Here is a 26,041-nt window from a genome sequence, read left to right as displayed (position 1 = left end):
TAAAAGGGCATGTCTACATGTGTGCATTTACTGCGGAGTAACCAAAATTACTAAGTAGTACAGGTGCACGTCTTCACGTGCATGCCCATACTGCACAGTAAATATGGTGACTTACACCAACTTGAGCTTAAATTTGAAGGTATCAAATTCACGCTCAGTTACTTACTGCACAGTAATGTATGTGTAGACGCCTTACTGCGCAGTAACACTGTGTATGTGGACTTACTTGGGACTCACTTTAGTCCCAAGTGAGTCCACACACAGTGTTAGTGTGCTTTAACGCCTGTACATGTAGATGCTGGCCTATTCCTGCTTACTGTGCAGCAAATTTATGCCAGCATAAATGCACGTATGGACATGCCCAAAGAATATTCTAGATTCAGACTATAAGGCCTATTGGCATAATCATAAGGTTAATTTGTTTTGAGATCTAGAATGAAAGATTCATTCTTTTGAGGACAGCAAAACTGTAGGTGCCACACCTTTAAGTCAAATCCCCAAATTATATTTGGAGTTTAACATGCACTGTCTGCTTCCCTGGCTCCTTGAAAAAAAGTCTCCAGCAGAAATGCAGAGTGCTGCTCTGCTTACTACCCTGTCCAATGTGTTCAGATTGTTTTGCTACTAGACTTTAGCAAATGCTTTGCTAATTGGACATTTCCACATTAAAAGCCCATCCTGAAACCTAATGTTGAGTAAATAAGGGAATAAGATTTACCATTAAATATGGCCAGTTAATGAATATGCTAGCAAGCTTGTGCTTCAGTGGACAGCACTTTAAATGTCTCTGATAAGTATTTTAGGTGTGAAGCTTTTCCTGTTTCTGCTGGTAAAAAGCAGAAATTGAGATGCACAGATACAAGGGGAAAGAGAATTAGACTGTTTGTATTTTCCAAACCAATTATTTTAAATTAGATATCTGTATAATTGACTGTGACTGAACTTGAAAAGACTGAGTAAAGTATTCCTGCACATCACATCGTTCTGTTCTGCTGGAGATTTAAATGACAATAACAATAGCTAGCTTGCATAGCACTTCGTATCCATAGATCAAAGCACTTTGCAGAGGAAGCGCTCCCATATTAGAGGCAAGTAAAACTGAGGCTCAGGAAAGTAAAGTTAATTGCCCAGACTTATCAAGTGTGTCAGTGGTGGAGCTGGGAATAGAGACCATCTTGCTACAGTGCTGCGACCACTGGTCCACATTAACACGAGTTTAAGTATATTCTTGGTGTTCACATATATTCTTATGCTAAATACACTCTTACACTGAATTTGTCAGTTTGCCGTCCACCCTCACTCAGGTGAGCAGTTCTATTGACTCAAATGGGGCTACTCAGATGAGAGAGGACTACAGCATGCTGAATGATAGCATTCACCATGCCGTGATTGCTGTTCCTCACAACTCACGCTCCTGATAGTTTCCCCACCCCCCTTGCTCTCCAAGAAACGCCCCCCCCCCCCACCCCATCTGTCTTCCAGGAGTCCCCATCCTAATATTTTTTTCACCTCATTTCCCAAATCTTTAGCAATCAACCTATCTATTAATCAAGCAGTATCATCCTCCTCATGTCTGGCAGTATATTCCTCCTTTACTCATTCACTCAGTAATTCTTTCTGGCATGTGTTTTCAAAAGGCAGACCTGGATGCCCCAGGTAATGACCCTTGTATGGCTTTGGTTCCAGTCCAGTGCATTCAGTTTTCACAATTAAAAGATGACTTTAGTTCCTGCTTTTATTTATTCTTGGAGCTTACTCAAAACCTTTATGATTCATTCATCCTTAGTAAATTAACTGAGAATCATAGACAATAGCAGATTTCCATTGTTGATGGCAATGTCTCATCACCTCCATTTTCCACCCCATTATTCTTTAACAATGTACATGAAGTGATGTGAGTAGTGAAACGCAATACCAAGTCTTCCAGAAATGAATAGATTCTAAAAATCCATTACTTAAATGACTCTGTAAATCGTTGTGTAGGGAAAATCTCTATGGAGGAGAAAAGGTATTCCTGAGGTTGAAAATAACTGCAATAGTTCTTGTGGAAAACTAGATTTGTTCAGTTTATTTTTCCTGACCTCTTTTTCTTTCCATAGCACTCTGAAAAGTCTCCTTTGAAGACCAGTAGCAGGGCTACAGGGAAAAGTTTAAATTCAGGTGGAACCATAGTGAAATTCAGAAGTTAGCAAGGGCCAATGTGAATGACGACTTCCAAAATGCTCTCTAAAGAGACATCTGTGTAGGACATGGTTTAATGCCTTTGCATTTTTGTTATAAAAATGCAACCCTATTAATGAAACAGAAAAAGAACTTGTGTCCTCTGTAGCTATGTGGAGGAGAAACGGACTGACCCACCGTCATAGTTTACATATTATATCCTTTTGGTTCATGCTGCCTATCCTTCACTCATCCAAACCCTGCCTCCACTAATCCTACTTTCATTATTATGCTTCTGATTGGCACTTGGCAAAGGAAAAAAGATGCCCAAAATGTTATTATGTTAAGACTGGAATGGCCCTTTGTTCTGTTGCCTTATTGCCTCAGAGGATGGTTTGTAAAGTACTATGTGAATGCTATATGTTATTTATCCGGCTTTTTGTTATTACTGGGTTTTCATTTTTAATGTTCTTCATGATGTTTTATTCTGAAGATTGCAATTCCTGATGTGATAGATGCTGTAAATATTGTGTTGCTGGACACATGCTGTATAGTTCAAGCAATAAAATATTTAAAGATAAAGGATTCTCTGCTGATATAAAAATCTCCATGGGATGTAAGACGGCCCATATTATCCTTTACTTTGTTCCAAGTTAGTTGTACTGAAATTGTTAACTTCACGCAGGATGAAGCGAAAAAGAAATTTAGACTGGATAACTTGACCTCCTGATAGCATTATTTGAAAGGAAAGGATGTACAAAAATTATAAGGGAAAATGAAATTTTGCTGCATGGGACTATAGCATTTTCTTTCAGAACAGAAAATCATTTTTTTTGTAAATGCTAACTCTTCTGTCTGGCTGCTCATTCCTGTTGACATTAGTTTAAATCAAAATGCCTTTAAAGTAAAGTCTAAAAGATTAAATCAGCAGCGATGCCCACTGTGTGGTCTGTTATACTTATATCTCTGCAACTTTAGATGAGGGACAGAGTTCAGTTAGTATCATATGACACCAATATACAAAATACCCAGTGTGCTAAGTGCTTACAAATACAGTCTTTGACCCTGCAAACACACATTTATATCAGGAATGAGTGGCTTCATTACAACATATAGACCATGAATAATATTACTGATATGAATCAGAGCTTGCAGGATCACGGTTGTGCTCCTTATAAACATTGTCCAGATCATAGAAACAAGTATGTTGCATAAACTGGCCCCTGAATCCACCCTGCTTAGCACTGTCGTAGTTTCAGTGGATCTCTTTACAAAGTTAGAGCCAACATTAAGACCACACAAGCAAATAGTTGAGGTGCAACAAAACTGCTACATTTCCTTTACCTTTACATTGTGAATTTACTGCTATATTTGCTTTTTAGTTTTTACCTTTAAGACCCGGCAAATTGTGCTTGTCAGATTATTTGACGCGGTTACCAAACTAGTATATGTATGCATACGTGTTTGTATACATGCGTGTGCCCATATATAATATATATGCATGCCCATAATTTCCCTTGTTCTATTTTTTTAATTCCTTACTGAGTTTCAATATTTTGTCTCTATATCTTTTTCAGATACTTTTGCTTTATATTTTCTCCATTTGATGAAGTTTGGCAGAATAGCTCTGGGGCATATTTGTGTCAGGAATGTTTTCCCATCATTTAATTATCTTTCTTGCAGTAATATCTCTCACTCTTCCTGTTTTGTCTTTTTTTTAGGTAAAATCAGACTATGATCAGCTTAGAGAAACCCTCATCATAGTGACCAAAGAACGAGATTTGGCTGTGAAGGAGAAACACCAGCTCCAAGTCAAGCTGGAGAACTTAGAGCAGGTCCTAAAGGTATGGCCCATAGTTTCATGTCTCAAAACCACTCCTGTGTTCTTAATTCCAAATGTTAGAGGAGATACTAGATGGCTAGAAGCAATATATGTGGTGTCTGCAATTTCTAGTGCTTGCATAGTGTCCCAGTTCAGTAAAACACCTAACCAACATATGTTTTACTGAGGGCACAACATCCTTGGGAGCATCTACATATGCGCTTTACTGCATAGTAAACTAATTTACTGTGTAGTAAAGCATCACCATCTACACATGTATGACAATTAGGCTGGTGTAGGCTAATTTACAATGCCTTCAGATAGTCCCATCAGACACAGATACTATCCGATGGTGGAGTAAACTACTGCACTTAAACACACAGTAGACAGTGACATTGGAATTAGTTTACTCCGGTTCAAATTGCACCTCAGTTTATTCAGTCGCAATAATTGCACATGTAGACGTGCTTCTTATGTAACAAAAAGCTTAAGGAGGCAGTTGAAATAACTGGATCTTAAATTCTTAAAATGCTTAAATGCTTTGCTGACTAGGGATGGGGTAACCATTAGATAAAGGAGAGTTTCATTACAGTTTCCCCTGGTGGTATTGCAACACAATGCAACATATAATGAAGCTCCAAGGAAGTCTCTCAAGTGGTTGGTTGAGAGATTTAAATATGTAGGAACCATATATATATATTATATATGAAAATTCAAAGCGGCTGCATTGGAGAAAGACTAATTGGTTAATATTGAAATACTTCACTTTAGGGGACTGGCAGTGGGAGAAGGGTTGTTACAGAGGCAGATTTTGTCTAGGTTGGTAGCAGCTAGAAGTCAGCTGTTTATAACCCTCAGAAATTAGCAAGCTGGCAGGTAGCACTCCAGCTGCTTGTGGATGGGTGGCTGGACTTCCATCCTTTTTGTACCTCCTGCTACATTGGTGCTTGTGGCAGGACACTGTTGGTGTCTGGCACTTTAAGGGCTGGAGCAGGCAGCAGCCAGGTGCTTGAGTACAGTGGCCGTTTTGAGATCCTACATATATATATTGGGTGAAGCAGCAGTTTGCTGCTGTCAGCCACGAGAGACGCATCAGCTGGCAGAGCTGAGGCTCAGGAACAGCTTGAAAGTTTATGGACTGGGGCTATGGGGATGGAGGATGCTCTTGGTCCTGGGCATGACCTAAAACTGCACCCTGCCAGGGATGGGTGGCCTGGTGGGGCTCCTGGAGGTATGGTAGGAAATGGGCAGCCTCCCACCTAATTAACACCATAATTTGGTATCATCAAGGCATGGCAGGTGAGAGGTAGGCAGTAAGCCCAGAAACTGGTGGGCAGGAAGGCCCCCTGTTACAGTGCTAGTTCTGTATCGATTGAAAGTCTTAATAGAGAGGTCCAGGACTGAGGAGCTACGGAGACTACATATTGCTTCAGAGGTGACTCCTCGAGATTGGGGTTGAAATGCTTTGGGCAGAGGATTACAGTGCCGCCATCCATGCTGCAGTTAGTTTGTGGATGTACGGAGCGTACATATGCAGGAGTTCCACTGCAGGCACTGTCCTCGGTGGTGGCAGATGACAGAACAAGGAGCAATGGCCTCAAGGTGCAGCAAGGGAAGTTTAAGTTAGATATTAGGAAAATCTTTCTCACTAGAGGGGTAGCAAAGCACTGAAACAGGTTACCCAGAGAGGTGGCAGAATCTCCATCTTTGGAGGTTTTTAAGACCTGGCTAGACAAAGCCTTGGCTGGGATGATCTAGTTGGATATAGTCCTGCTTCAAGCCGGGGGTTGGACTACATGACCTCCTGAGGTCCCTTCCAGCTCTAATTTTATGATTCTATGATTCCTTTAAACTTGAGCAACTTCTCCTTTTTATTTTAAATCACGTATTTGATTCTTTCAGTCTGGGATTTCACTGTTAAGGACACTATTCTGTCTGCTTGGCAAGTTATTGCATAACGTTATATGAAGTTCTCATTTCATTACATTGTTTAAGCAACATATAACTTCATATACCATTACTTCCATTCCAGTGAAGGAACTAGTGCGTTTCTTCAGCACCAGGATTTGTCTTCATTTGCATATTACCACACTTTTCATTTTTGAAGCATCTCTGGCCACATCTACATGAGACGCTGACTGTACAGTAGTTCGTTACTGCTGTGCAGGAGTGTCACGTGGCAGGAAGCATGAAGTGATGCTACTGCACAGTAGTAATGAGCTACTGCACAGTCAGCATCACCTAAAAGCTATTAGTAGATGCTACTGCGCAGTAACTCCAGTCTTTTAGTACTTGTTTGGATAGGTACACAGAGACCGTGTCTACGTGAGATGCTGACTGTGCATCTAGCTGTCCGCTTGTATTGCTCACATCAAAGTACAAAGTTCAGTATAAACAAGTACTAAATGACTGCACAGTAACGACTGCGCAGCCAGCATCTCGTGTAGACGCAGCCTCTGTGTGCCTGTCCAAACAAGTACTAAATGACTACCCAGTAAGTGGAGTTACTGCGCAGTAGCATTGCTGGATGGCTTTTGGGTGACTCTGACTGCCCAGTAGCATCGCATCATGCTTCCTACTGCATTTTGTGTAGACGCGGCCTCTGCGCGCCTATCTGCAATATAAAGACAATATTCTATTAAGTATTTTCTTTAGCAATTTACTTTGATATGTCCAAATAAGCACAGATTGTATGATACAAATTTAGGGTCAAACTGTGATTCTTGTGCTCATTTTGCATGGAGATGTTAACCTTTACATGTCCTTAATTCTTATCTTTGTCCTTCACTGCACTGGAATATATAATGTATAATGTAATATAACACTGCACTAACAAAAATTTGATTAAATGTAAGAGTCATAATGAGTAGCTCCTAAGTTTTTTTCTGGAAGATGCCAAGAAATGAAAGGTCTTGAAAAAATAACTTTGGCTTTGTTTGTACTGAGCTTTTTCTTAAGATTTCCAGCAAGTATTGTCACTGGTTTAATAGTGTTTATGAGCATCCATGAAGAACTATGCCCCCTTGTGCTAAGTGCTGCATAGACATTTAGCAAAGAAAGGAACTTCTATCTCAGAGTGTTTGCAGTGCATGTCACAGACAGATTATAATGTGGATCATGCACCTCTAAGGGTAAAATGAAGATAAGGCACAAGAGAATTTCTCTCCTACTGGGTCTGATAGATTGGGCAGAATTAAATAGAGAAAGGCCTAGAAGGGCCCTTAAAGATAAGGAGCTTGTGTCAGATGGGGTAGAGGGAAGCAGAGAAAGGTTGTGATGAGTTGGGAATGTGATCCTCTTAGCAGCAGTGTTTGGAATGGGTCATGGATGACGGCAGATGTAGGTACTATATACTGATGTAGAAAACTTGTTGCCATAATAGCCAAGCATGCTCTTAACAGTTGCACAACCCAAGGGTACAGATATTAATAAAAAATTGGGTACTCTAGAAGTACCACTGCTGGAGGTGCACGGCTGGTAGTCCAGCTGGTCGTCCCATAGATTTGAAATGAGATCTCATTATCAACACGACTTGTATACCAGGCATATTTTCAGTCTGGAAGGACTGTGTCCAGCCAGTCAGAGTGGAACAGTGACCTAGTGCTGAACTTTGTTGACAGCTGCTTGTTTGGGGGTGTAAAATCCCAGCCCAGGCTGAAGCAGCGTGCGAAGGGGAGTTGCAGTAGAAGAAGGGTGGATGCACTGAGAAAAGGGTGAGGTAGACATACAAAGCGGGGGGCTGAGTTCTTTTGAGAACAAACAGAGGAGCACGCAAGCTTTTCCTGTGAAGAATCCTGCCTAGCTTGAGCTGATGTCAGTTCTGTCTACCAGAGATACCAATTTAAAATTAGGTTTTGCAATACCCTTGGTAGCTGATTTTCTTTCTGGCAAACTCAAAGGGCTTTTGACTTCAGAGGAAGGTGGTTTGGGCTTTTGGAGATGTTTCTGATGATAAAAATGGGTACCTGTATCTCTGATCATCGTCCTCACTGCTGCACATTTGGTCTCTGCATTCTGAAGCCCACTCCTGAGCTTTTATTTAATGCTGAGTGCGATATGAAGAGCACGTCTCAGGTTAGCAGATAGGAATCGGGAAAGGATTCAAAGAGTAACTTTCATGTTATCTATTTTGTACACTAGTGTAAATTCCACTGGGATCCAGATTGGACAGACGTAGAGCTATCTTGGGATAACCAGACACAGTATGCTGCTATAGCACTCGGTGTCAGAGAACATGTAACAGCTGGTTTTGCCTTGAACAGCTGGCTACCCCATGATGCATTTTAGAGAGATGGCAGCTCTAATTTTTTTTTCCCAGGGTCATTCTCAACCAAATGTGTATAAATTACACCAGCATAGGGATGTGTGTCTTGTGTACACTCGTTTTTTACACCGGTGTAAGTATATCCTAGGCTGTGCCCTCAGTTACCACCCTTTGACAGAACCAGAGGACAATGGGAATGTCAGGCAAACTTGCTGTTGCATAAACTCGATCATCTCAGAAGCTTCAAGAGTCCTGAGCTTTGAAGTTACTTGCTAGACAAGGGACAGACTTAACTATTATGCATGTCGCTGCGAAGCAGACTGTCAGCGTTTTAGTTGCCTGTGAACAGTCGGCACCAATGGAACAAACCTCAATTAATGGGGCAAAATAAAAAATGCAGGTCGTGGAAATGGAAAATTAAACTGCAGGCCTGTGTGGGGGTAAGATGGACTCCCAGCTGCCTTAAACCAGTGTCATGTTTTCTATAAGCACGAAGCGATATCTTGTCTAGGGCTGGAAGTCAATTTACTTTTTGTGTTGTTTCCTTCCTGGGCTTCTGGGGGAAAAGAAAACTGAGAACTTTCCCTACATTGCTGAATGATGTGTTATGCTACTGTAAGCCGGATTTCACACCTGCCATGGACTGAGACCCAAAACCAAAACTCGTTTCACCAGGGGCATTTTGCCTGATCTCCTCCTATAATGGATATGAGACTCAGACGTGTGGGATGAACTTCCCTGATTCAAGAGACAGATAGCACCAAGAGACAAAAAAAGAGCTAAAAAGGAAATGGAATGTAAATCCACGGCCCATGAAACTGCTGCAAACTAGACTTTCCTCGAAGTGAACTGACAGTAATTTGCTTTTCATCAAGTTAGGTGTCAAAATACAGACTGTTGTTAGCTGGGCCTTTCCACTGTTAGAAACGCATCAAAAACACATGTGAAACAAATGAATGTTTATGAAATGTAAAACTTTGATACGAGTTATAAAACCTACCTTCGTATACAGGATTTGGCTTTTGTTTCACAACTTGCTGCACATTATAGCACTTAAAACTGCTGAGCAGAAGGCAACCCCGGGGCATTTCCAGCCCCTAACCATCTATGAATCTATACCCCAGTTGTCTTCCTGCCTAGAGCGGAGAGGGCTGGACCCGATGACCTGCAAAGTCCCTTCCAGCCCCTGACATCAATGAATCTATAAATCTATATGTTTTGCAAAGACAGGAAATAACATGGGCAGAATTCATCAAGGACATCTGAGGAATATTTGCCTCTCAGTTGCTTCACTTTGAAATGTAGCACACGTTTATTCTACGCGAGAGCTGAATATGGTGCAGCATCTTTGTTTGAAAGTATTCACTTCTTACCGCTGAAAGAAAGCTTTCCATACTGCATCCGTCTTGGGCAGAACTCCCTGCTTAATTTTCCCACTGTAGGGAGCTGAACGTGTTGTCCATTTTCTTCCAAAATCCATTGGAAACCCACATGAAATAAATTGATCTTTTCTGGAATTTGCAACACTGAGCCTTCAAAGCAACCCATGTTTGGCTGGGTTTTTTTTTTTCTTAAGATTGGGTAGATTGCAACGAAGCAGCAGTGTCTTGTTTTGTTTTCTCCTTTCTCCTATAGAGCAGAGCATAGGCAGAGTGATATCTCCTTTTGCAACGTGGAAGGTTTCGGCATTTTTATACACGCCTGCCACTGAGATGCCGGGCTTGGAAATTAAGAGAACTTGTGTGCTGACAGCATCCTGTGTAGTTTAATTTAAAAATGCTCCAGCCATAATCTAATAAAGAAGACACTGAACCAGGACCTCGAATCTGAACACGCGTGAATTTTGTTGACATTTCTATCTGAATCTGAATTTCATGGCTGACCAACCCAGATCGCCGTATCTAAGCAGACTTAATCTTCAGGAGTTCAGGCTGCCTTCTGAATTTCGCTACTCAGACCTACCTCTATAACTGATGTGTATACTCCAGTAGTCTCAATAGCACTGTCAGGAGTACACAGCAACTAGAATTTGACTGTCAGAAATAAGGCTTTCACATCTGAGCTCCCGGTCATGCATGGCAGACCTAACTGAGGACTTGCTGCATAGAGGGACAAAAGGTAAGTGGGGGAGACAAGCAAGCAGAGGTGAAATGGTTTCCCTACCATCGGTAAGCATCGGTAAGCAATGGACCAAAGCAGGCACTTCCTTTAGGGGTAGAAACGCCAAGTCAGAACAGAGTTGAGTTGTCCAGGGCAGTGTGAGAAGGCTTACCCCTCACTATGCTTATTCCATCTCTGACAATAACTACCTTTAGTTTGTTGTCCATCCATCAACTTTTCAGCAATGGCAAATGAGCTGTTTTGCTGATTCCTACACCTACGTTGTCTCCAATAGGTTTTAGAGCCAGCTTTAAAAGTATATACCCAGAAGGACTTCCATTGTTGGCGCTCAGCTTCATTTAGATCTGCAAGGGACTCAGCTATACCTTGGACTTTCTTATTTTCAGCCAGCTCTAACTCCCAACAGTGCCCTTAGTGACAGATTTTTATGGCTAAAATTATCTAATTTGGGCTTTGTACAAATATCATTTCAAAACACATGGCATTTACAGTTCTCAGAGGTTGCTCTGGAGGTGAAAAGCTAGGGACTCAATTGAGTAAACCACACAATTACCCTCCAGCTCATGGCTTCTCCAATCTCAAGCACTCCTCAATGAGTGAAATGCTTTCTTACAGCTGAATTCCCTGTAGCTTCATATTGAAAAATATGGGGTCCTAGAATACTGCAGGCTGACATTTAAAAAGTAAACTCAATTTGTAACACTTCATTTGCTAAAGATGTTATAACCAGCAAAAGTGTCCCTCTCTGATCTCTCCTCTGATTCCTCCCTCATAGCTCCCTTTCATCAACTGAATTATTCCCCCTCTTTTCTTCTGTCTTTTGAATAGTCATGAATACACATTTGAATTTTTAACTTCCAAGAAAGCAACTAGACGATCCTATTTAGTGTGACCAGTTCTTATTAGCCACTTAGGGATTTTGGTATGGAGATGGGAAAACAAGTTAAGTTTCACAGGCTTCAAAGGAAAGCACTGATGGGGAGGACCATATACTTTTCTTGCAGGTGAAGGACTATGCAGTCGCTTGCTCCTTAGGCAGGAAGCACCGAACAGAAAGATGCACACCTGACGTCTGTGTACTCAGTTGGTTTAATTCAGTTCAGTATTGCTCCGGTTGTGATTCATATTGAGCCTGAGTTGGATCCTTCTTGTTTGAAATGGGAAAGGATGGATGGCAGGGAGACTTCCTTGTTAAAATAGTTTTTTGAGATTTCTTGGGGTTCGTGTTCTTGCTGATGAGATAAAGCATTGTTAAGACTTCCTAAAACCACTTTTTTTTTCCCTGCCTTGAGCTATTGTTAGAGTGCTGTCGCCAGATTGTTCCTTCGCAGCTCACCTCTTTCATGACATGGTAGGATCAAGCTGGAATGGATTAAGAGAGCATTTTAGTTTCTTTATTCCTATGCCTAAACCTTTTTAATACCTTTTTTTGAGCAAAGATTGTCAAGTGCTCAGTTGTCTACAGAACCAGCCTGGGATGAGTGACAACTAGGAAAGATGTGAAGAATTTTTATTTCCATTATATGATTTTCAGCAGCTATTAAAACTAATTGCTTACAGAGTGGGGTCTCCAGATTTATACTCCATACGTAGGATATTTTGCGGTGATGTCTGAAGACAGAAGACTGTCTTCTATGGGCTAGTCTCTTGACAGTATTCCAGAGCTGGAGCTGCACGGAGCATCTGCAGATAGATTTGCAGTCTGCTTCTGGGGAGTTTGGTTTCTAAAAAAATCCCTCTTCCCTGCCATGTGCCCCAGCCTCAGCTGCAGGTTAAATGCTGGGGTGTCTGGAAGACCTCTAGCAGTAGCCAGGCTCACAGCCCTGTGAACCCATGTGCAGAGACTTGGTGTGGAGGAGCTTTATCACCCCAAGGAGTCATCATTGGTAGTAGGTTGCATTGCATTATTTCCTCCCGGTTTCTGTAGTTTGCCCCTCTCCCCACTAGGGTGGCCATTTGTCTGGTTTTATAGAGGACAGTCCAGTTTTCTGCTCTTCTGTCCTGTATTGATATGAAACCAGATGCCTTTATGTCCTCTATTTTTCGCCGCTGGGCACTACCCTTGCCCCGACGTGGCCGCCTGAGGAAGCTCCCCTCTTGGCCCGCCGGTGACACGGCCACGGCTGCCTGTGGGAGCTCCCAGCTCAGCCTGCCCCCACCACCGACACTGCTGTGGCCGTCTGTGGGAGCTCCCCACTTGCCACCACCATGCCCGCGGGAGGCACGGATGTTCATGGTGATGGGTACAGTTGTCCTCTATTCTTGAGGTACCTCGATGGCCACCCTGCTCCACTCCCTGTAGTGGAAATAAGCATTTCAGCTATAATTTGCAGCAAATAAATGCTCAGATTAACAGATGAAAATATGGAGGAGGTTAGGAACTCACGAAGGAGGCAGTCAAGGGCAAAAGTTCACATTTTACTTTTACGTAGTGCTGACAAGCAAAGGTCACTATCAGGGAATTAATGCTCAGGACCATGTGTGTGGCACTCAGGGGGCACAGGGAATTTTCTGTTTAAGCAACCTCTCTGTCCAGTCACATTTTGGGGGACCTTTTACAGGTGGGAGTGAGTTCAGCAAAATACGCACAGAGCGCATTTATTTTGGGAGCGGTTTTGTAGCATTTTCTGTTTAGAAATTGCAGAGGGTCGAGGGAGCAGGAATCCTGCTGTTGATGCCAGCAGTGCAGTAGAAGGGGATGGTGCCAAGGACATTTTGCCCTGGAAGAGTCAGATGCGAAATTCAAGAAGGCAAATTGGTCATGATGATCTAGGCACTGAAGATGCTTTTTAGCCCCCTGGAGAGAGAGGCAAGGATGCATCCTGGTAATATTGAAGTGACAAGTCTAAGTGAGGGTGAGGGAGCGGTAGAGAACTAGTGCTGCCGTGTTACAAACTTGGAGCAGGAGCAGCTGAGCGCTGGTGGACCTTTTTGTTCTGACCATATGCAAGCAATGCACAGCGGGTTATTTGACACAACGGCATGTATTCCTGCCTCTTCCCTCCCAAAAAATTCAGTGACATGTTGCGTAAGTGTCTCAGTATTTCTGGATTGGGAGAGCTTTCTCCTTGTTTAACATGAGTATTGCAATACTGATATGATCGTGGAGACAATCATGTCCAAACAGAGCCATAGCTGTGGGTCCTGATTCATGACTCCTATGTGCTACCACCATACAAGTAATGAACTCTGGGGCCTTTCGAATGCCCCTCAACCTAGAGACTGTCTGGGCAGTGCTAACCGGGTTTTATTTGCTTCTTGTATTACCCTGGGAATACCATGTTTTTAAAAAAAGACTAGACGATCTCCCATCTATGAGCGAGTTTGAAGAACTTTATTTAGTTTGGGTTCCACACACAGGAAGAAATGCAGTACTTCTGTCATATTAGGTTGTATTAGCTCAGCTGTAGAGGCAGCGCTGCAATGTGCTGAATTAGCATCACTCTCTGAAAAGTTAAATATAGCCTCTCTCAGGGAATAAGGATTTTTTCCTGATATGTATTAGGCCGCCTTTTTCCCTTTGGTCCACTGTGACAGCACACTGTCTTCAAAAGCCAGCGACGGGTCCTTTCATCGCGGTGTTCTTGTGTGAATTAAATTTTCACCCCATTTGGTGTCAAATCCTAGCTGTCTTTCAGAAACAAAGCTCAAACATGTGAAAGCCATTCAAGGCAATGTTCAGGTCAGCCATGGTTTATACATATCAGAACGTTAAAATAATTTGGCTCCTGAGACAGGGATTTAAACACGTGTGCTCACAGTTATCTAGCATGCCATTTTCCTCTGCAAAACCTTATATCCTATAGTGAGTCCCCTGTGAGGGATGGGGCTAGAATGGGGTGTTTCAGCTTCCTCTACAACAGTAGTAGGGGTAGGGCTACTTGGAAGCAGAGCCCTGCCGATTCTGTAAATACGGCTCCAAAAGCAACCTGTGCTGAAGAAAGCAAAAGTAGAGCTACGTAGGACCAAGAGACAAGAGTGCGGTACTTGTCTTCTGCACCCCACCCCAAGCATTGTAATGGGAATCCTGCCTCTGATCTTGAGGATAAGAGATGCCTCCCACAGGAACCAGTTTTTGCAGCAGGGGAGCACAGAAAGGATGAATTTAGCAGGTCAAACCTGCACTGCATCCTCCACCTGTGATCAACAGGAGAGTTTCTCTGCTCTTCATCTCTCCCATCCTGATAAAAGAAGAGTGTTTGCCACCCTGCTTTCTGGGTCTGAGGGAAGTGGATGAAGAACCCCAGTAGCAGCAAGGAAAAAAGGGGCAAAACAGATGTGGATTGACTTTGGGTTGGGGGATAAAAACTGTTGGGGGTATGAGCAGCTGGACCACTTTTAGCATTGAATAGAACAGGGCAGGCTGAAACAGTTCGGAGGTGCTTTGAGGTCAGACCAGATAATCTAGTTGTCCCTTCTTTCTCTAAAAGCCATGAATTTCAGGGTATTAAATACTCTAATTTAAACTTTGGACCAAAGACAGCATGTGTTGGGGGTGAGAGGAGGTGGAAAACACTGCATCGCAACATGTAATTTGTTCTTTTGATCTGACACCTCTATATTAAGTATCACTCTTCCTAGAATATGAGATAAAGTAGGTTTTTGTGGAAGTAGTGAACCTTAGTAGCACGCTACAGTAAATCTACCATTAAATCTTCAGGGAGCAGAGTGAGGCCACTGGATCTGTGTGAGGTTTTTCAGATTAACAGGGTTAGGATTCCCATAGGTGGTCTGAGATCCTTCTGCCCTAATGTCGCCCTTAACATAAGAAATTTAGTGCAGCTCCCAGCGGTCAAGAATCTGACCTCACACCGTGGTAAAACAGGAGTTACTCTACTAAGTCAAAGAAGTTACTCTCGTGTAAACGAGACCAGAATCAGACTCATCATCCTGGACTACAAGCACGGGCTGAGAACTGCAGGTATTTCCCATGAATAGATATTTCCCACGAACCGGTCCAGCTAAGTTTGTAAAACCCACGGAGGTGTGCAGTCCGGAGCTGCACAGAAGTGCAGAACGGACTCCATTGAATTGGAAAATTCAGACTTTTCTTGGAGTCAGAGAAAGCGCCGCTAGTTCTCCCATGTGCCCATGCACCTGACATTTCAGTGCTGTCCTTCCATTAAGGGATACCGCTTGAATGCTACTGTCTCCCCCGCCCGGGGAGGTGTCCTTGCCCCCACTCGTTTACTATTGGTGTGAGACTCATGAAATCCTGTTGAAAATAGAGCAGACTGGGATCTCTAAACTAAAATGAACTTGCTCTGTAATGTGCTCAGAACAACATATTCACCCGCAGCCCTTCACTTGAAGCATGCAAAGCACTAGCTGGGAGAACCTGAGATCCCTACGCATGTGTATAAAGGCATGACTTGCCCATGTGCCTTCCTCCTCCTTCGCATTGTCCCAGCAACAGCGGCATCTGTGTAAACAGCCTGCCCAGGTCCAACCTCCAGGAAGAGGAAGGGCAGACAGTTTTTGTTCATGAATTGTGGGCCTTTTAACCACTAACAAGGCTTTTAATTACTGCTTGTCACTGTTGTCAGGAGAAGCTGTTCAGCAGCTGCTTATTATTGGCGAGGGAAGTGATTGTAATCGGTTTCTGTTTAAACGCTCGTCCACCACTTCCAGCCCTGGTCCCTCAGTTCCCTTTTGTCCTTGCTTCTTAGCCCACAAATGAAGGTGCATTCCTGTCAGCTTTGATTTCTTCCAACAACTAATTAACGTTGCTTGAATTTGCTCAAAAACCTAGTGCCAGCGAAGTCCCTCTGGTAAGGAAATGAGGAGGCAGTCGTCTCCTTCCAAGTCATACACTCCAGGTAGCAAAAGGCATATTAAATCTTGTTCTGCTATTTAATAGACCTGGGCACGGGCACCACTTTGAATTGTCCCTTTATTTCCGCCCAAGCTACACCACGTGAGTACCAAGAGGAGAGCTAGTTCTGCAGAGCACAGCAAAACATTGTGGACTTATTTCCAGGTTGCTGAAGCGGACGTTTGCTACAGGGACCCGGTGGATTCCTAAGTGAATTGAACCATCAGTCGCATGCTGGGAGCTGGAGTTATGGTCAGATTTAACCCCCCAAAAAGTGTCTTTCATATATGTAATCCAGGGAAGAGATTTTAACATATTGAAAGTCATGTAACAAAAACCAGATTCTGGAAGTTGACTTGTGATTTTAGATGCCTTGTGTTTTGGGCACCCACATTATGACACCTTCAGGTCAGATTTTCAGAAAATATGGAAGAGTCACCTTCTGAAAATGAAGCCCCTAAGGTGTTGGAGTTGGAGGCCTAGGGCTTAAGATGCTCAAAATCACTGCTGACTTAGGAAGATCTCGGTGTCTGTTTTTCACCAGTTCCTTAAAAATAAATTGGACTGGAATAGAGCCCAAAAGGGACCTTGCAGATGCATACTACTGTCACTTCAGCAAATGCTTCCAGACGGGGGTCAGCCAGCCTTTTTCTGTTGCCCCTCTTGGTTGCACATAAAGTACATAATGATAACTCAGCTAACAAGATGCATAGGACCAGCCAGAGTAAGTTCTTTATCCAGTACACATTGAGTGAGATGGTAGTCCCAGTATGGCTATTGGTAGCCCAGTACTATTTCTTCCCCCGCCCCCCAGCACAATTTTCCACAATTTCCTATCTGTATCCATATAAACCCTCCTTGCCATAAGTAATGCATTGAGCTTGTACACCGAGTGTGTTCTGGAAAATAACTCTGTCTTTATATTAGCTGCAACAGGGAGGAGATTGGAATCTAGGAGCAGGTCTCTTTTTTTATTCCCATTTATTGCACATGGTGTTAGGAAAGTCTGATGTTATGAAGGTGAACTTTAATCATATTCTTTAATGAAAAAGATAACTATCTGTAAAGGGCGTCTTGACATTTTTCTGCTTGTGATCTTGCCTCATATTGCTTTAAATCATTAATTGAAGCTTTTCTTAAAAAAACAAACTACTTTTTCAGTACTCTGCAGTCATTTCCAAACACCCAAATCCACCTGCGCCACATGTATATGATAACCAGGGATCCTAAAAATCTGTTTGACACAGAAAAATGTGGCATTTGCAACTTTACAGAGAATCTTTAGAATCGCCAGGAAAAAGAAATTAAAACTTGAAATTGAAAATAAAATGGCAGCCCACTGGGGGGGGAAAGTCTCCGGCACACAAGGAAACCGCCACGATGGCGGCCACCTCCCTCCTTCCTACACTGCTAATTAGCTGTCCACAGAACCCTGCCCTCTCCACCAATCAGCATCAAGGGGCAGGGCTGCATGATTGGCAGTGCTCTCTGCCAGTCAGTGAGGCATGGGGCCACCTGAAGGGCCAATCAATAGTAAAGGGGTGGGGCTGCCTTTGGGACCCGCTCAGCCAATCAGTGCTGGGGGTGGGGGGATCACCGTGGAAAAACGTGGATTTTTATGGGTTTATTTTATCTGAAAATGGACTTGTCTTAATCATGGGAAACTAGGATCTCCAGTGATAACATGCACAGACCCAGGATTTCCTACGGGGAATGAGGCACACTGCCCCTCAGACCATGGGGGAATAGGGGCAAGGCATGGCTGGAGTCTGTGGGTTGGCAGGGGGACACCAGATGTGCATGAAGAGGGGTGGGGGCTGCCTCCCTCAGCTCCCTATCGACCTGGCTGACCTGGGCCTGGGGGAGTCCCACAGCCATTGCTACCCCACTCCAGTCTGGGGCTATGGGATGTGGCTACACAGGGTGCTGGGCTCAGCTGGGGACAGCGGTGGTGCTCTGCAGGATCTCCTTTCTGTGCCTGCTCCCAGCTAGCGAGGGATACCTGTGGGGGGGAAGTGGCTGGGGAGCAGACGCTGGAAGAAAGAACTTATGTGCTGGCACCCCACATAGCCACAGCCTGTGATTCTGGGCCTTCCTCTGCACCCAGATCAGCTGGGGTAGGGGGTGCGACAGCACTGTGGCACACCCCCTGGATCCACCCCTGTGTGATAATAAATAGTAGTCAGATAATAGAGTAGCCAAAGCAAAGTATTTCTTTGCGATGAACATTCACGAAGCAAATCAGGAAACAAGAGTCCAGGTTAAAAATCAATTAGGGAATTTCTCAAGCTTAAATTTTCCTAAGGTGAACATACTTAACATGGTACTGCATGATTGCATAATTGGGGGGTGGGTCTAGGCTGTATAGTAACACTGCCTTCTCATGGCTGGGATAGGAATTGTTTAACTGTGAGCCATAGTCTATATGTTGCTAGAGGTTAATGGAGAGTCATATCGCATGCCTCAGTTTCCACAGGGGGAATCTGCCTCTGGGCCTGGCTGAAAGCAAATTCCATCTGCTTTGTGTTTGTGTGCTACCAAAGTAAGTCTTTACAGTGAGATCAGTATCTTGCTCCAAAGCAGTAGTGCATTTGATTTCAGACAGAGCTGTTTCTCCTAATGTATATGTTTCTTTTTCTCTGAAATAGCATATGCGAGAGGCTGCTGAACGGCGGCAACAGCTGGAGTTGGAGCATGAGCAAGCCTTGGCTGTTCTCAATGCAAAACAGCAGGAAATTGAACTCCTGCAGAAGGTAGGTAGAGAAAATGAAAAGGAAGCAAAATGGCAGATTGCAGTAATAGGGCACAGGTAAGGAAATGGATTTGTAATCAAACTGAACTTCATCCGAGTTCATCACAAACTCCAAAAGCCAGCTTCCTGTTGTCCAGAGATATTCAGCCTGATTGCTCATTTAGTAGTAGTCTATGTGTGTTTTTGTCTTGGGTAGCTGTGGGCATAGCACTTAAAACCAGAAGGGACCATTCAATCCTGTACTTTGACCTGTATACACAGGCCATTACATTTCACATTTAAAGCCTAGGGTGGCTAACCCCTCTCTTTGTCAATAGATTTGCATTGGATTTGCCTTTCCTACCTTTTTGTTGAATATATCTAATTGCTTGAGACCGCTCCCCATAAAATACTATCATATCTGGGCATTAATGTGGTGGGAACCCTTTAATAGATTTGGAATTTAGACCTAGTACTACTCTACGCTTGATAAGATGCCAAGGTAATATGCCCATAAACAAAGCCAATAACTGCTGCTTGCTGGTGCATTTGCTGTCCCATTGTGGTAGAATAATAAGCGGTTATTTATGTGTTGTATGCGTGTGTGTGCAGGTGTGTGCACACTTCTCTTCCTATCAACCTGCGTTTATCCAGCCCTTCAATCTTCCGTTGAAGAACGTAATATCATTCATCCAGAATTCGTGTTGATAGGAAACCAGATAGGATAGTTCCTCACCAACACAGTTTATTATGAACCTGTGCAAAGCAGGATAGAGAACTATTGATTCAGGTTTCCCAGTCATTTATCAAAAGCTCCTATTCTGGATAGATTTTATTAAACTTGTAATGATAGATAATGCAAGGGTTTCTATTACCTGTAATAATATGTTTGCTAGCACTCCAGGAACCAATATGTTATCAGATGATACCAAGAAGACTTATTACTATGGGACAAGAAGAAATATAACTGTACTTCTTGGTGCCAAGGGAAGCTTTATTATTTTGCAGCAGATTAATTCACAATTTGAGTAGACACCGCCTGTGCCTTCAGGATCTGATCCAACTCCTGTTCTGAGCAATGTTTACTTTAGGACCTGATGCGGTGTATGAATAAATGGTGCTCAAGGAAGGAAGGAGCATAGGACTGAGGTTGAGCACCCTGCCATGTAACTGGTGGGCCAGACTAGTACATTTTGCTAGCCTTGACGTAAAGATTATTACATTTCACTAATCTGAACAAACTTCATTAACATCCGCAATGGAAACAGAAAGGCAAGTAAAAGAAGTTTAGCAAGAAATTACTGACAGCTACAAAAATTTGAGATTTCTTAAAAGGCTCTTCCTGACCAGACTCCGACAAAGGTCTCCAGGAGCAGAACAAGCCATTATCTCACTCCCCAGCCCCTTCTCCTTCACTTTGGAGAACTTCTGAACAGTAAAAATCACCTCCCTGCTGTGCAAATGAATCCACATTTCACATTGTCTTTTTCTGACACTCCCTCTTTCTCTCTGAAGATAGTACCATAGGAAGAAGCTGAAATGCACACGCATATGCATGTGCGCGCACACACACACACACACACACACACACACATGGTCACAGTCCACCTTCTTTCTGCTGAGGAACACCAAGAACTTTACAACTGTTAGTTTATCTCCAACGTGCCATGGCATCCAGGAAACAACTTCATGGGTAAAATTCTTTATTTAAGGTGCATTAAGGTGATTTAAGCACGTGTCTACACATAGACATGCTAATGTGCGTTAAGGCGCATCAAATTTAGGCCGGCATAACTAAGTCACATTAGCGCATGTGGAGCCGCGCTAATGAGCATTAAGTGTCTACACCTGGGCTAATGCAACTTAGATTTGCCAGGTTAAATATGGTATTTGTTTAAGCAGGTATCAAATTTAGGCAGGATTAACCTAAAATCACCATTTTTAAGGTGCATTAAGGGCATGCATGTGTGTACACACACCCTTAATGCTCCTTAAAAATGGAGATTTTAGGCTAATCCTGCTTTAAAAGGGCACGTGTAGACAAGCCCACTGAAATGCAATACAGCATTTTTTTTTACACTAATCAATAACTGAGGGCAAGAAGTACAAACAAAAATGCAAAGAGACCAACTGCAATTGTGATTTGGCCATTGTGATGTAGTGCACTGCTGCATTTGGCCCAGTGGTTATTACTGTATTCTTACAATCACGTTGATATTCACCAATATTAATTTTACCTGTTTATTAAAAGCTTAATACTGTATAATCTTTCCAAATATATGAACAAAGAGGTTATATAACTGAAACAATAAAAAAAACATTAATTCTGGATGGTCCCTTTTACATTGCTTGAAACCAAAGGTAGACTTTTCACTATATATCTCCTAAATTGATACAATTTCATTGTAAACCACAGCTGTAGTGATCCACATTATATCCCCAGAAACTCAGCTTGGGCAAGCTTAACTTACTCTGCAAATACCTTTTCCAACATACAGACCTGTCCAGTGTATATAGTTTTTATACCTGTTGACTTAACTACATAAAATTCAGATAGTAATTTAATATAAACTAGGACATTAATCATGAAATACTAAGACTAATGTAATGCCTTAACCAAATTTCATGGGCATTGAGATTTTAATTACTTTAATGTAGTCTTCTCTGTTGTCCAGTTGTGAAAAAACATGCAGCATTCATTAAAAAATAATGTTTAATTTACCCTTTTACATTTCATTATACTATAACTTACAACAGTAGTTCCCTGTCTGACCCAGGGACTGCCCATGGTTTACAAAGCACTTCCCAGTGGCTTGCAAACAGCTGCTTGTTTGGGGAAGGATTAATTCGTTAATAGCTTTAAAGAGTTTTACAGATGTAATGCATCATACATGGGCTGAGGTCCCATCATACATAAATGCTTTGTTGAATCAGAGCCTAATTGTTGATGTTATTAAATTTAAGCTTCAGGACTAAATGAGTGATGTGAACATAAATATGTTCATTTTGTCTTTGACTTGCTAGTGGCAGAAAACTTCCTCCACTTCATAACCCTTATGTCCTTCAGGCATTTATCTTAAATATTGCTTCCAGTCTGTGGTATTAGTTAAATAACCATATATTATTACAGTGAACTGCAGCATTTTTATCAGCAGCTCAGTGCTATTTTTTTTTATTAGAAATCACCCTTATTTAGCTCAATATGAACTACTGCTAAACATTACATTGATTTAAAATGTATGTGTTATATGTTTGTTGTTATTGTTATATGTTGTCCCCATCCTCACTATAGCAAAATTATGCTCCAAATAACTTTTCTAGCACTAAATTTATTGTTGAAAACAAATTTTCAGTTGACTTCAGCTGCTTCTTAAAAGGCTCTGCGATATACACTGCCAGCTGAATGCCACTCTTTGCTTAATTAGCTTATTCCAAATATATCATTTTATTACTAAGATCCTTTCATTAAAATTAAATATTTAAAAACTCAGAACCATTACTTAAAGTTAAGGTCCATACAGTATTTTGAAACATTAACATTTTATTAATGCTGTTTAATGCTCTTCTACATCATATGCAGATACAGAGATTATCATGAACTGCTGTGGTTGTTACTCAAAGTTTTAGTCTTGTAACATCTGGGTGTCCTCATCCTAATTTGAGTGACCAGCATATTTTTCAGTGCTTCAGCAGTTCTGTTCTTAGCTGTTATTTTATTCAAGAAGGCTCTGTACAGAAGTGGAGTAAGAGGTAGCCAGACAAATAGGCTGTTGATTTGTTACATTTTAAGTGATGCTGTCAGCATAGCGATTCCATGACATTGATTTAGAAAGAGCCCATTAATTTATTGCATTTCCGTACGTATTCCAGCTGCCAATCACACCACTATAAATTGTGGAAATGAATATGAGCTTTATGTCATAGGACCTTAAAAATCAGGTTCAAAATGTCCAGTAGAATTTCTCTCTCAAAACTAAATAGTAAAGAATTAGTCAGAGTCCATTCATAGTGCCTGGCAAAGTAGGCAGTCACATACAATCTTGGGGCCCCCCCTAAGACATTTTGAACCTAATTTTTAGGAGAGGCAGTCAATCTGAAGTCCGGCAGAAGGCAGGGCAGGTGTCACTTAAGGCCCCTTCTACACATGACGTGTATTACGCAATTACCTGGTTAACTGCACAATTAATTTAGACCACTACACATGCAAATTAACCATCATACCTTTAAAAAGGTCCAGTCAGCTATGAAGTTAGAGCTGGAAAGTGTGTAACAATCCAAATTGACTTTGCTGCAACTTCAAGCCATTGGTCCACATCCTCCTCTCTGAAGCAAGAGTGAAAATGTGCATTGCCTCTTCTTTATGGCGGCCCTTCAAGCACGTGAAGACTGCTATCATATTCCGTCTTCAGCGCCTTTTCCGCAAGCTGAACATGCATGCCTAGATCCTTCAGTCTCTCCTCATATGATTTGCCTTCCAAGTTTTTCATCATATTTGTTGCCTCTGAACCCTCTCTAACTTCTCCACATCCTTTTTAAAATTTGGACACCAGAACTGCACGCAGTACTCCAGATGAGGTCTCAGCAGTGCCAAGTAGAGAGGCACTATCCTGTGCCCCTCCATTCCTGTGTCTTGCACCTAATGCTTCTTTTGATACAGCCAAAAACTGCATTGGCTTTTTCTGCAGCTGCATCACACTGCAAACTCTTACTGAGTCTGTGGTCTACCAACATGCCCAAGTCCTTTTCCACAGGCTGCCCTCTGGCCAGGTAGCCCCCATTTTTTATTTGTGCTTTTGATTATTCCTCCCAAAGGGTAGCACTTTACACTTGTCTGCGTTAAACTGCATCCTGTTAGCTGTTAAACTGGTCTGACAGTAGGTACAACAGAAATAAATGGGTGCTAAATTTTCTTGGGGAGAAACTAACAGTAACTCATAGCTTGATTCTGTGATGGGCTGAACATATTGGCCCCAGTCCCAGAAAGCACTTAAGTCCATTTCAGTGGGACTCGGGCTTACTGATGCCAAAAGTAAACTACACACTTTAGTGCATTGGGACCTCTTGTGTTTGTTCTTTTGCTAGATCCCGTCCTCCTGGACTGTGACGAATTTGGGATCAGACCACTATAAAGTATACCATTTAGTGGCCTTTTATAAAATATCGGTAATTTATGTATTTGTACAGTGCTTCCTTCTGTTCCTCAGCTCCCTGTACAGCCCACAGGATTCTCTGTTTATATTTGTTTTAAACTTGGTTGCACTTGATTTTTTTCTGAATAGAAGCACATAAAACTGTCATTTCAAAGCATCCTTTTCATGCAAACACGACTGTGCTTAAATTAGAGCAAACTTAATGTGGCATGAGAGTAACCTGCTTTCTTCCTTTTTCTGTTATTGTAAAAAAGGCTCAGGTTGAGGCCAAGAAAGAACATGAAGGCGCAGTTCAGCTGCTAGAGGTAAGAAAGCCATCCTTTGCTTGTTGTTATATCAGCTCTATTCCAACCCCTCCAGTATATATATAGTGGTCTCTGATAGACTGTAGAATCGGTGGGGAAATACTCCTCTTCATTTTTAACTTACCTATGTGATAGAGGATGCAGTTACAGCTCAGTGGCTAGAGCACTGAACTGGAAAGCAGAAATCCTGTGTTCCCTTACTCTCTCTGTGCCTCTGTGTCTATAAGACAGAGATTGTGATACCTTTCTTTATATTCTGCTTTGAGATCTATTGAAGATGAGGACCATTGTATTTGCATTAGTACTGCTTATATACTTTTTTCCATTGCAACAGAATCAAAGTTTCATTTACAGATAGTGGCCAGTAATGGTAAAGGAAGGACTGCCCTGGCAACATGTGTCCATCTGCTTATTTACACATCGAGAGAAGAAAAACAAAAAAGGACCTACAAAATCCCCTTAATTTTTATTATAAATCAGGCTTCTTAACCATAAATCCCTTCATGTTGCCATGTTTTCCTCCATTCTTCCCTTCTTTAAAGATGAGTATAATCACAGAACTGAAAGACTTACCATTTTTATATGGGATTTTCAAAGGCATTCAGCATCATCCTAACTCTTCTCCCACTGAAATCAATGGTAAAACTTCTCCTGACTTCAGTGAGAGCCCATATAGGCTAACAGTAGCATTGTTTAAAAACCCTACTCACAACTAAGATATAGATATGGTTGGCTCAGTGTTTTCAGTAATCCATATGTTTCCAATAGGAAATGTTTTCCATACTGTAAATGCTCAAGCTAGTTAACTGCACATATTATTTAATTACCTATAGTACTTGGCAAATTTTAACTGCCACCTCTGTAAACAGATAATGGCATGTAAAATTATAAGCCAAGACTTTCCAAATGGACTAGCGATTTTGGGTGACCCACTAGAGATATCATAAAAGACCCTGATTATCAACAAGTGCTGAGCTCTCACCCTCTGCTCTCAGAGCATACTGGAAAGATTTTACATTGAAAAATGTAAATGCCTTGAATATTGAGAGATAATTCAGGTAGTCTGGCTGGCTAATTTACAGTGTGCTAATTGCCCTATACAGACTAAGACAACATCAATCCATAAAAACTGAAAATCGATATTAGTTTAATTAGCAGCTCCTCATAGCAATGATGACCTTGGCACAGGGCATTTTCTGGGGATTAATGAGTAGCTGTGTTTATCGACCCTCGGTTGCACTTCCAGCCTTCTGTCTATTCAAGCTGGTCATTAATCCACAAGAAAGGCCTTAGTGATGCAGTCACTTACGGGTTCAGAAAATATAGTGACTTTTTTCTTGTGTAAAACATACAGAATAAGAGCCCGATCACTGCAGATTTAGCTGTTCACTTCAGCTGGAGCAGAGCTGGATCTGAGGGGATTAAAACTTGTCATCACTCTGGGGCCACTTACATATAAAGTTTCAGATTAAATATAGATGTCATTATTTTGTGCGTGCAACCAAATTAAATGTGCACCAAGTTATGATGCCAGATTTGAAGGTTGTTTTATCCTCCTGTTGTAAGGGCCTTTTTGTCGCCCCAGGCTAGATGCTCCGGCATGCAAAGAGGCCAGGATAAGTGGCAAGGAAAGGCAGCAGGCAATTAGAACTGATCAGGACTTTTTGGATGAA

General features: G+C 42.1%; 1 protein-coding gene across 7 annotated transcripts in view; it reads left to right on the top strand.

Moving 5' to 3' along the window:
- RIMBP2 (RIMS binding protein 2) overlaps positions 1-26,041 on the top strand; it is a 294,528-nt gene that overhangs the window by 189,403 nt on the left and 79,084 nt on the right. For all 7 annotated transcript variants that reach the window (XM_059713432.1, XM_059713433.1, XM_059713434.1 and 4 more), the window contains 3 exons: positions 3,882-4,004; positions 18,831-18,935; positions 24,318-24,368. In XM_059713432.1, the coding sequence (XP_059569415.1) occupies positions 3,882-4,004; positions 18,831-18,935; positions 24,318-24,368 (279 nt within the window). The remainder of the gene's footprint in view (positions 1-3,881; positions 4,005-18,830; positions 18,936-24,317; positions 24,369-26,041) is intronic.

This window comes from Alligator mississippiensis, chromosome 10 (assembly GCF_030867095.1).
Source record: "Alligator mississippiensis isolate rAllMis1 chromosome 10, rAllMis1, whole genome shotgun sequence".
In the NCBI taxonomy this organism is placed as follows: Eukaryota; Metazoa; Chordata; order Crocodylia; family Alligatoridae; genus Alligator; species Alligator mississippiensis.
Note: the sequence above shows the minus strand (reverse complement) of the source record. Positions and strands in the feature narration are given on the sequence as shown.